Source organism: Chironomus tepperi, unplaced genomic scaffold (assembly GCF_022539635.2).
Source record: "Chironomus tepperi strain 1889 unplaced genomic scaffold, CSIRO-AGI_Ctep_v1 contig_175, whole genome shotgun sequence".
Classification (NCBI taxonomy): domain Eukaryota; kingdom Metazoa; phylum Arthropoda; class Insecta; order Diptera; family Chironomidae; genus Chironomus; species Chironomus tepperi.
In genome coordinates, this window is record NW_027226297.1 from 885,116 (window position 1) to 897,096 (window position 11,981).

General features: G+C 33.4%; 1 protein-coding gene across 1 annotated transcript; it reads right to left on the bottom strand.

Annotated features, from left to right (window-relative positions):
• Positions 1-1,743: 1,743 nt before the first annotated feature.
• On the bottom strand, positions 1,744-10,540 carry LOC139089161 (chromodomain-helicase-DNA-binding protein Mi-2 homolog). Its single transcript, XM_070638613.1, has 11 exons — positions 10,358-10,540; positions 10,023-10,069; positions 9,108-9,944; positions 7,433-8,768; positions 6,903-7,354; positions 6,810-6,822; positions 5,254-5,981; positions 5,134-5,194; positions 4,975-5,061; positions 2,518-4,512; positions 1,744-2,114 (listed from the first exon to the last, which is right to left on the bottom strand). The coding sequence occupies exons 1-11, from the start codon at positions 10,389-10,391 to the stop codon at positions 1,978-1,980; spliced, it is 5,727 nt and encodes a 1,908-aa protein (XP_070494714.1). The 5' UTR covers positions 10,392-10,540; the 3' UTR covers positions 1,744-1,977.
• Positions 10,541-11,981: the final 1,441 nt, after the last annotated feature.

Sequence of the window (11,981 nt, forward strand, 5' to 3'; positions counted from 1 at the left end):
AAGATTCAATTCAGACTAAAATATTTATATGGAGGGGCCATCAACTATAAAAGGGGAAAATCAACTAATTTTTGTGAAGAATACAATTTGAATATTAAATGACAGTTGATTTATTTTCAAAAGTTAGAAATCCTTACCAATTATCATGAGCTGGAATTTGACTTGGATTTGTATCTAAGACTAAACTCCATACAGTCAATTTTGAGCTCTGCAACTTCCTTAATAACATTTTTAAATCAAAATAAATTTCAAAAATCCTTTGTGCTCCACGAGATTATTCTCATCAATCAGCATTAAAAACATCAAAATCTTTGACATCTTAATTCATTAAAAAATTCTTTGTCGTCGAATGTAAGCCCAAAAAATTTTTATTTATTCTGAAATGAAATATATATCTTTTGACATTTCCTTTCTTCTGCTTCCTTTCTTGAGACGAGAGTTCAATTTCTGGCATGAAAGCTTTCTTTGAAAATGGAAGAATAAGCTCGTGTGATTTTTTTTTTAAATTGTGTATTGAGTGCTTTTTACTGACTTTCGATGTAAAATTTGAATTTTTAAGAGCTTTTTTAGAAGAAGTCAATTGATTATTGAGACGGAAATTGGAGAAGGAGATTTGATTAAAAATCGAGTTTCGCGAATGGAAATTTCAATTGTGATAAGCTAAAAGTGAAATTAAATTACATCCGAAATCGAACCAAACTTGTGAGCTGCATACTGCATACTGGTGTACTATAGAACAAGCTCAGATGTTTTCCGGAGTTTGAAGACCATACACTTGAAGTCGACTCAACTCAAGCCAACTACGAGTCTACCTGATTTTCTCGACTCGACTAGATTCGACTTCAAGTTCTAGGTGTGCCGCGAAAAAAAAGTATATTCAAATTATTCCGTGGCTCAAAAAAGTTTGGGCAATATTGATCTTGATTATGCTGGGAAATCAAAAGTGCTGGGAATTAGAAACTGGCAGAAGATATCTAAAGACTGATGAAGCTTTCCTTGAACTTTAATTGTGACAATGGTTCCTCATGTGCCTTTGCCAAGGAAGTAATTAATTTAGGTGAATATGTTCATTGTCTGTTAAGTGCCGTTAGGGATATTTATATATATGCAATATTATAAACTCATCACGAGCGGCCAAAAATAGAATCAGACATCAACTATTTATAACGTATTTTTGTCCATTCGAGTATTATATGACACGAAACCCCAACAAACGCTCAATTCATCACATGCGGAAGATTATGGACAGACACACGTAGGTGGATGTACACAGCAGTATTCTACAATTCTATATAATGTGTCAAATTTCCTTTCTATTTCAGAAGTTCTTCCTCTTTAATGTAATTTTTTAAAGTTAAATAACATTTTGGGTCATTAAATAATTCCTATGATAAATGACAGAATATCCTGTATAATAATTGAGTATAAGAATTTACCGACTGCTCCCATTTTATAAAATTAATGCTATTAATGGGTGATAATGACATTATTTTAATAGCAATGAATTGATGAGATACTTCCTTATTAAAATGCCAGTCTGTGCTAATTTTCAATGTTGATGCTTTTCCACGCTCTATTTCTTCCAAAGCTCTAAGTCGTCTCGGATTTTGCATTTTGTCAAGTCGACTTTTTCATACAAAATCCCAATCGAGTACTGACTTCTATATTTTATTACAAAAAATTGATGGCACGAGTTCAAATTCTAAGCATGAAAAAAAAAAAAAACATAAAAAACATTACATATTGTGCTTTTTATATTCTTAAGCATTTATTTATGATAATTCTATGTATGTAATACACAAAGTTCTCAATTTTCTTTGTCTTAAACGTCTACGAGAGTTGTTGAAAAAAAATGTCTGTGAGTTTCTCCATTGTTTTGTTTGTTTTTTTGATGAAAAATAGCATAATTTATTGTAATTAAAGTTAAAAAGTGAATGTTTCAGAAAAAAAGGAAAATAAAATAAAATAAATTGTTGCTTATTCATTATCGTGACGTTGTCCGGGCACGCTGAATTCTGGTCTGAAGTTTGAAAAGTTTGCTCCGTTTTCTTCTGATGAGAAGCCCTCGATTGTTGAGTTCTTAAAGCCATTCGGGAAAAGCGCCATTGACGTAACTGAGGAAAAAAATGAAGTAAATATGAATGAGATATAAAAAAATCTGAATGAAATTCAAGATGCATGGATGGATGTCTTCAAGGTTGTCATGACGAATATCAATAAGAGTCGTGAGACATTCAATTTGATGTATCGAATACTTGTAGCTTCATAAAAAGCAATATTCAATATTAAAGCAAAAATTTCATTGAATAAAGTATTGATTGACAAATTTAACGGATTTCAGAAATTCAAATTTAACTGCTTAGCGCAATTTTGCAAAACAAAAGCATTTAAATTGTCAAAAACCGTTAAAATTTGATTACATTCAAATATTGAATTTTAAAGACATGACCTGCCATAAAAAGCTTTAAAACCAGCATATTCTCAAAAGAAATGAGATAAAATAAATGAAGTACTTACCAGCATTATTCGAATTTTTCGGATTTGTGGCAATTCTTGAGAGAATAGACTTTTCGGCTGCTTGAAGACGTTGTGCAACTGGTGGAATATTTGCGAGTGTAGCAGGCAATCTCGACACATCACTCTTCATGTCACTCAACAATTCTTCTAGTTGATTCAATACTTTGTGTAGGACTGGATTATTTGCAGCCGATTTTGTAATCGGATCAGAATCTTGTTCAGGGTCAAAATCGCCTGGATGCTCTGCTGTAATATTATCTGTATTTGCGCTGTTTAAGTAAGCAGCACGTCTCAATTGTTCCTCAATTACGAGCGCTTGTTCGAGCAATTTGAATCGTCTTGCGAGGAATTTATTTCGAATTTCAAGGAAATTACCCTTTCCAGCGTCCATTTTGAATGGCTCATTGACAATAGCAAATCGTTGATCACTCAAAATATCTTGCCAACGTGCATATCCATGAGCAACAGTACCAGCAAGGAGCCAATAATCATGTCGTCTATGCCAAATATTATAAATTCGATTTGGAACTGCAACCTTCTCTTCATTAATCCATAATGTATGTAATTCAGTAAAACCACCGTCCGATATATTAAACATAAACTTTCTATCTGCTGGAGATTGTTTCACGGCCGCTGCCTTCTTTTTACCATTATCTTCAATACATACAACATCGTCGTCGTCATCGTCACTAACTGTCGTTACATCTGATTTCTTATTTTCATCTTTTTTCGTTGCCTCATCACTCAAGGGATCCTTTTTGTCCTCACTTTCATCAGCTTCCTTCTTTATCTCACCATCAGCATCTGTCTTGTCATTTTCTGTCGATGGCTTTTCATCCTTTTCTTCCTTAACATTTTCATCACTCTTTTGTTCGTTTGATTCCTCTGATTTTGGTTCAACCTCTTCAGACTTTATGTCCTTTATGTCATCACCTTCACTAGTTTTCGTTTCTGATTTTGATTCTTCCTTTACTTCCTGCTTTACATCTTCTGATGGTTTAATATCTTCAGGTTTTTCATCCTCTGCCGATGGTTCCGCTTTCTTTAATTTCACTGGCAAAACAGGTCCATTCATAATCTCTGGCATTGAATAGATTCCATTGATATTTTCAAATTCCTGTACCTTTTTACGTATCAATGACATGACACCGATACGTGTTAATATATGTTGACGACTTAAACCCTCACGTGGAACACCATCTGCAAATGTTTCCGCATTATCAGCACCTGGCTCGCATAAATGTCTCATAAATAATGCAATATAAGCTTTAAATTGTCTCTCAGTCTTTCCGCGTAAGTCTCTTAATAACCATTGTCCATTGTAGGCATCTTGTGGTGGCATTCCATATCGCATAATTCCATTAAGGAATGCCTTACGTTGTCGTGCATTAAAACCAAGAACTTCAATATTTCCAGCAACACGAGCCAAAAGTGGCGGTAATGGACGTTCTCGTTCTCTAGCACGTGCACGAGCTCTTGCTGCAATCTCATCCTCATCCATTCCTTCACGATCTTCATCACTGGTATAATCACTATATCCACTACCATCATCTTGCCATGTATCGTCGCGTGGCTCAGCTGTCACAATTCCATTGTCTGTGTAATTAACTTGCTTCCTAACTCGTTTTCCTTTTCCTAATGATCTCGCTATATCCTCTTGATGTTGCTCATAATGATGCCTCAATAATTTCACCCAATAAGCTGGGTCTGAATTGTCTTCCTTAACAAGAATTTCACGTTCAACATCATCATCTTCTTCGTCTTGATCTTTTGTTGCATAAGATGCGACTTTGAAACTTGACAAATAGTCATTTGCCCAATTTTCTTTCTCTTCAACACCCTCATTTGATCGATCCAAAAGCTTTTCAACAGCTGAATCATCATAATGAATAGCTTCATCTTTGCTTGATTCCTCTTTGAATAATTCTTCCGTACCGAAACGGAGAATATCATCAAGTTCTTGCTTTGTGAGATTTGTTGTTTTACCGCCCATACCTGTACGAGAATGAATTTATTTCCATTTTTAAGGAAATAAAGGTGAAGAAATGAAAAATGAAAGAGGAGAAATGAAAATCAACATTTTCTTATTATTCTACATGAATAAGTAAGTGGATCTTAAAGGATGAGGAAAAATGAGATTAATGAATACATTTCTTGATGAGAAAATATATTATTAGGTATAAGTGTGTTTCATGATTGCATTTATCATTCTAATTTTTTATGGAAATCAAATAATTTATTTCTTTCATAATTTAACGGCTTTTTGAAATTTGAACTTAAGACTAAATTTTAAAATTTTGAAAGCCGTTAAAATTTTCAAAATTTTGAAAACCGTTTGAACATTCAAAATTTTGAAAACCGTTAATTTTGAATTTTTAAATGTCATGTAAATTAATTAATGATTAAAAGTAGAATGATAAATGATGAGGAAAATGTAATAAATTTTCTGGCATTTACCTGGTCTTACAACAAGATGTGTCAACATCATTTTACGTTTTGCAACTTGTGTGACTCTTTCCTCAACTGAATTCCTTGTAACGAATCCTATATAAGATTGATAAATGTTTTGTTAGAAAAACGAATGAGTAAAGAAACATGTGAAAGACAATTGCTTACGATATATCATGACTTTGTTTGCCTGTCCGATACGATGTGCTCGAGAGAATGCTTGAATATCCTGCATGAAATGAAATATTGGAGATTAGAGGATGTATTTATAAAACATAAGTAACTTACATTGTGAGGATTCCAATCTGAGTCATAAATAATGACAGTGTCTGCAGTTGCCAAGTTAATACCGAGACCACCAGCACGTGTTGATAACAGGAAAGCAAATTGTGGTGCACCGGGCGCATTAAAGCGATCGATAGCGTCTTGTCTTAAATTTCCTGTAATACCACCATCAATTCTCTCATATTTATATCCAGCACCGTCCAAAAAGTCTTCCAGAATATCCAACATCTTTGTCATTTGAGAGAAAATCAAAACACGATGTCCTTGACGTTTAAGAACTCGCAACATTTTTTCAAGCAAATCCAATTTTCCCGAAGCTCTTGTCATAGCTTGGAACTCATAAGTTCCACCAGCACTTAATGGCGCTTCTTCTTGAGCACTTGGAAATAAGTATGGATGATTACAACATTTTTTTAAGTCCATCATAATATTCAACATTGAGCATGCATTTCCACCTCCACTCTTTGAATTTAAAGCTTCAAAATTCTTTGTCAAAATATATTTATAATATTTTTTCTGCATCGGTGACAGCTCAACACGAACAATAAATTCACTTTTTGTTGGCATATTCTTTAATACATCTGCTTTTAAACGTCTCAACATGTGTGGACCCAACATTTCATGTAGCTTCTTTACTTGCTCCTCCTTCGAGATATCAGCAAATTCACTTTGGAAAACTGTCAAGTCATTGAACTTATCGCGACATAAGAAATTCAATAGATGATACAATTCTGTTTTTTTTGGAATAGATGAAAGAAATAGAGCATAAAAAATTTAATGAATTTTTATCTCCACAAAAAAAGAACTGAAATTGATTGAACATTCCACCGCATTGATACTTGTCCTTTTATCTGTACAAATTTCAATTTGAAAAGGAAAACTACAAGTCAATAACTTTGTTTTGCTTCTATTATGCAGGATAGTTCTACTATGTAATCAACTCTTTGTCCTTAGTACAATACGGAATAATTATAAAGTAAGCAATTCTGACGTCACATTTTGTTTTGCTTTTCAGCACTTGAAATTCAAATGCTAATTAGATAATTGTTAACATTCAATGAACTCATTTAAATCTTTGTATAAAATGAGAATAAAACTTTTAAATTAGTTCAAATGAATTGCTGTTGTACAACAATAACGTATTTTAGAATTTTGAATTAAATTGTTGTTGTAAGGTTTTGATATGTAAAAAATTTGGAATGAATTGCTGTTGTAAAGTTTCGAAATGTAAAAAATTTGAAATAAATTGCTGTTGTAAAGTTTTAAAATGTAACGTATTTTAGATTTTCAAATATGAATTGCTGTTATAAGGTTTTTGAACACATGCGATTCTTAAATTCAAATTTCAAAAAATACGTTACACGACCTTCAAAATTTACTTTTCTAGAAACTTGTTTCAGCAATATATTCATCAATAACCAGCTGTAATGACCTTGAAGCATATTCTATACAAAGTTTATATCTATTTTGTCTAAAAACCCATATGACTATCAATGTGTGACAATTCAATTTCAATCCCTTTTCTATTTATAAAGCCTTAAATGAAAAATTATATTTACCTTCAAGATTATTCTGTATTAAAAGGAGAGATAAAAAAGAAGAAAAAATCAATTAATTTTGGTTTCAATCATGACAATAAAATGAAACCTTACTTGTAATGGAGTTCCAGTCAAAAGCAATTTGTAATCAATGTTGTAACTCGCGAGAAATTTGAAGAATTTTGATTGATTTGATTTCAAACGATGAGCTTCATCAACCACAAGTATTTTCCAATCAATCGACGATAAGCACGCATTATCGATTGACACAAGCTCATAACTTGTAATAAGAACGTTGAACTTGACATTTGATGTTCTTAATTTACTTGCACCTTTTGAATTTCTCGGTGCTCCATCCTCGCTAAAGGTCAATTCATTCTCACGTATAGCTGCACGCGAATCTTTGTCACCAATGTATGTGACACAATAAAAGTCTGGTGCCCAAAGCTCAAATTCACGCTCCCAATTAATTAACGTAGATAACGGTACGGAAATTAAAAATGGTCCTTTACAGTGGCCTTCTTTGAATAATGAATACAAAAATGCTGCTGTTTGGATAGTCTTTCCTAAATTAACATATAAAGTGTATAAGTAGTAAGAGGAAAAGTAATTTATATTCAAATTTTTGTGCATTCACAACTTACCTAGACCCATTTCATCTGCTAAGATAGTGTCAGTTCCATTTACCCACGAGTAGCGAAGCCAATTAATACCTTCGATTTGATACGGATGTAATTGCATACCAATTTCATCAAAATATTCTGGTTGTTGTTCCCATTTTCGTCTTAAATCTGTTGTTGGACGATCTGGTGGTGGATTAAATCGTCTCTGTCCGGTTCCATCATCAACTTCATCTTTCGTACGACGACGACCTTTTTTCTTCTTTTTACGGTCATTGGTTTCGAGATTATACGCACGATGATCTTGATAATATTCAACTGCATGCTTTAACCCAGGAATTTCATCTTCCTCCTCTTCCCATGTTGATTGCTCGTATGGAAGTTCACGCCACTTAACTAAATATAAAGTTCGTCCATCTCTCATCGTACGATGATTGATAACACGATGGATAATCAACCATTCTGGCTTAACACCATATTTGTAGTATTTTTCTTCAAAATTAACCTCGATGTTGTTTCTCTCTTCCTTTGAATGCTTTCCCATTCTCTCAATACGTTTGAATCGATTATCTTGTTCATCCAATTGATCATCAAAGCGCGGTGGCTCATCCATGTCATGTTTACGAGTATATGAACGATACATAATGTTATGATAAACGTCCATTTGCATTTCCGATACCCAGTCACAACGCCAATAACTTTGATTTTGCCATTTAACGAAATATTCACGACGACGTATTGTTTGTGTCTTACTTGTTGATGGACCAGGAACTTTAATATCTGTCCATCTCCAACTGAGTATTTTAGCGACTTTAAATGGTAACGGTGTACATGAACAACGTGGACATGTCCAAGACGTTTCGGGCAATTCGCTTAATGGTGGATCAAGACAGAATGTGTGATAAGCTGATGGACACGAGTCACAACATAAAAGTTCACCACCATCTTTACAAATTCGACAAAAATCTTGATGTTCATCATCTTCTTCTTCCTCCTCAACAGGTGTTTTGCCTTCAGATTCACATTTTGAGCAGCACCATTTGCCTTCCGGTGCTTCTTCAAGTTCCGGATCTAAACATACAAGATGATATGCTTTTGGACAAGTATCGCAGAGAATAATCTCGCCTCCTTGCTGACAAACTTCACAATAATCTTGATGTTCGATAGCTTCGGCTTGCTTCTTAGACTTCTTCTTCTTGCCGCGGTTGCCAATCTTGACCTTTGCCTTTCCTTTTGCTACTGTACTTGTACTTTGTGCACGGCTGTTGCTTGTCTCGTCATCTGATGCTTCCGGTGTTTTTAGCAACATTTTCTCAAACTCTGCATCACTGTCACGTTCTTCACTTTCTGCGTTACTGTCCTGTAATACAAAGAATTGGATGTTGTTTGTTAATATTGACACTTAAAATTGAATTGTTATGTAATTGTTATACAACATGTAAGGGAAACATGTGTGTGCGATCGAAACAATATTACGTTCAGACGCTACGAAAAGCGCAGTTTTGGAACTGAATGAAATTATTCTATGAAATTAGGTTTCAAAATGATCAGAAAAAATTCAAAAAGAACGTTAAAAAATTCAAAAAAAGTTAAGCCGTTATTTTTGAAAAATTTAGTCAATTCCAATACAGATTATTACTGCCTAATTCCAAGTTTCTGATTCTTCAAAAAATCGTGAGATACATCTTATATAACTTACTTTTTCTTCTCCGGAACTAGCGTCTTTCTTTTTGCCAAATCGTATCTTTAAAGTTGGAACTTTTTGTTTGCGTCCACGCTTACTAGTTGTCGCTCGTGCGCTTGCACGTTTCTTACTTGATTTCTTGCTGTTACTATTATCGTCATCATCATCATCGTCGTCATCCTCTTCTTCTTGTTGTTGCTGTTTCTTTTCAGCATTTCTGGATGGTCTGGATCTACTAGATTTTGGCTGATATTCAGGCTCTTCAGGCTCATCCGCAGCCTCTTCTTCTTCCTCATCCTCATCATTATCGGATTTTTCAGCTGCTTCAGCTTGTTCCTCTTCATTGTCGTCATCTCTTAAATTTGGATTTTCGAGGCAAAATTCGCGCCATTTAGCAGCTATTAACATCATAAGTTTACTACTTGGTGCCTTTGGATTTTCTTTTGTTAAAATTGGACGCACAAATTGTGTAAACATCTTATATGTAACAAGGTTTTGAAAGTGTTGTGCAGTATACTCAATTGTAACATCTTTCAAGTCTAATTGTTCACAAACTTCATCAACGGAAGGTGCATCATTCTCTTCAGCCTGTTCCTCCTCAACAACTTGATGTCTGGATGATCGAGCTGAACGCTCTTCGCGATCACCTCTATCCTTCTTTTTACGGCCTTTTTTACTTGATGTATATTCTTCAGCTGATTCATTTTGCTGTTCCTCTTCCTCATCAGAATCATTCTTCTTGCGCTTCTTCTTTTTACGATTTTTTGACTTTTCCTCACTACGAACTTTACGTTTCTTTCCTTTTTTAGATTTCTTCTTACTATCCGTTGGCTCATAATCATCATCGTCGTCCTGAATAAAAATAATTTAAGGCATGAAAAAAATGGTCTAATGAAATTCAAATGATAAACAAAAAATGTCTAAACTTACATTTAATGGATTTTTTGATCCATCATCTTGGAATGTGTCTTCATTTCCTGTCGAGAAAAATGGAAAAATTTATAATCACATTAATTGGGTCGAAGCAAGGCGTCCATTTTGGATTTTTTTGGGTTCTTGTGTCTCCTATGACTCTATACAGAACAAATATCTCGTGCAAAAAAATTTTGATTTCAAAAATTCTTGAAATTTCTTCTTGTTTAACTAATTTGATCATAGACAATGCTTATTATTGCTTGTTTTTAAAACATTTATGTTATTTTGATTGAAAATAATGCAGCACATAAGTTTAATTAGCACTCGTTGAAATGCCGAAAAAAATTTACCGTAATCATCACTCTTTTCCTCTTCGGAACTCATCTTTCTCACTTCACTTTATCCTATTACTCTTCAATAGACACTATAATATACAAATAATCCTTTTATACAGTTCAATATGTAGTTATTTATGATTTAATTAAGATAAATAAAATTCACAAATCCCTTAAATGAATCGAACTGTGAATGTTTTTTTTCGCGGAAACGACAGAGTCTCACTTACACGAATTTGACAGTAAAGTCTCGGAAATTCATTTGAATTTTAAAAAACCGTTATAAACGTGACTACAATATTTGCATCATTACTACCTACATTTTTGTTCTGGGAACACCAACAATGTTAATTTTCATGCCATTTACAAACGTTTTTATAGGAAATTGTTTCGTGGAATCAAAGATATTCTTATTTACATTTTCTGTGATTCTTTCATCTTTTTTCATGCAGGCGTAAGCAATTTTGTCATATTTTCTATCCTTATTTAGAGCTAAAAATAGTCGTGGATACAAAGTATTACAATATTATCATGACGGGTAGTTGCTCATCGTTAAGACTTTGTTACGAACGCTTTTATTACGTCATCATCATGATGTATTGCTGCAGTTTTGTGATGTAAATATCAAATTCTGGTGCATCAGTGTGATGCAGATAAAAGGGATCGATAGATACCCGAGCGGCACAAAATTGTGAAAATAGAGCATGGAAATGTCACTGTATTGACTAGAAAATGATGTAATATAGTCTAATTTCACAGTTTGGGTAATTATGACAATGAAAAATGATTTTTTTCTGCAGCATACTGCTCGGGATTACATTTTCTTAGAAGGACAAGCATAGAAAACTTTTACGTCTTTAAAGATTATTTATAGATCAAAGGAAACATTCCCTAAACCATAAAATATTCTTTACAACTTTGTTAATTCTATTAAATAAATCTTACGAATTTAAGGCTGAATAGTTATGATGTTTATTTACATAATTTTTACTAGAGTACGAGGTTCTGGAGCTTAATAAAACAGTAAGACTCTTTATCTCTTCGTCTAACTCAAAAACGTGACAAAATTTAGTTCATCAACACCGTCAGAAAAGTAAATTTCTAAGAAAATCTCAGCATGCTACGATTATGTAAAGCAATAAAGGTAAGATATTAAAAGGATATCCCAAATGATGCCAGCTACAATACCCAAACACGTGTTTATTAGATAAAGCAAACAAAACTGAAAGTTATGAATAAATAGTAGATTATACACAGGGAATGAGATACATTATTAACTTGCTAATTATACAACTTTTGTGTTCCTTAATATCTTTAAGTCTTTTGAATAAATTACACGAGCTGATTTCTGATAACACTTTCTTATTTTTCTTACGAAAAAGTCCTTTAAGGGTGGATTCATTAGTGACGTTCATATGATTTGGGTTTTGAAGGTTTCTTCAATGTCGCAAACATGTCGCGAATCCTTATCATATCGACAGCACTCTCTGGATACGTGATGCATATTATCCGGTTACAGAGTACTTATCCTCACACTGACAGATTTGTCATTATATGGCTCAATTTTCCAGATTTAACTTTGTTCAGACTCTACCACAACTTCCTAAGTTTGAAGTCTAGACTCATTCTTTTAAAAAAG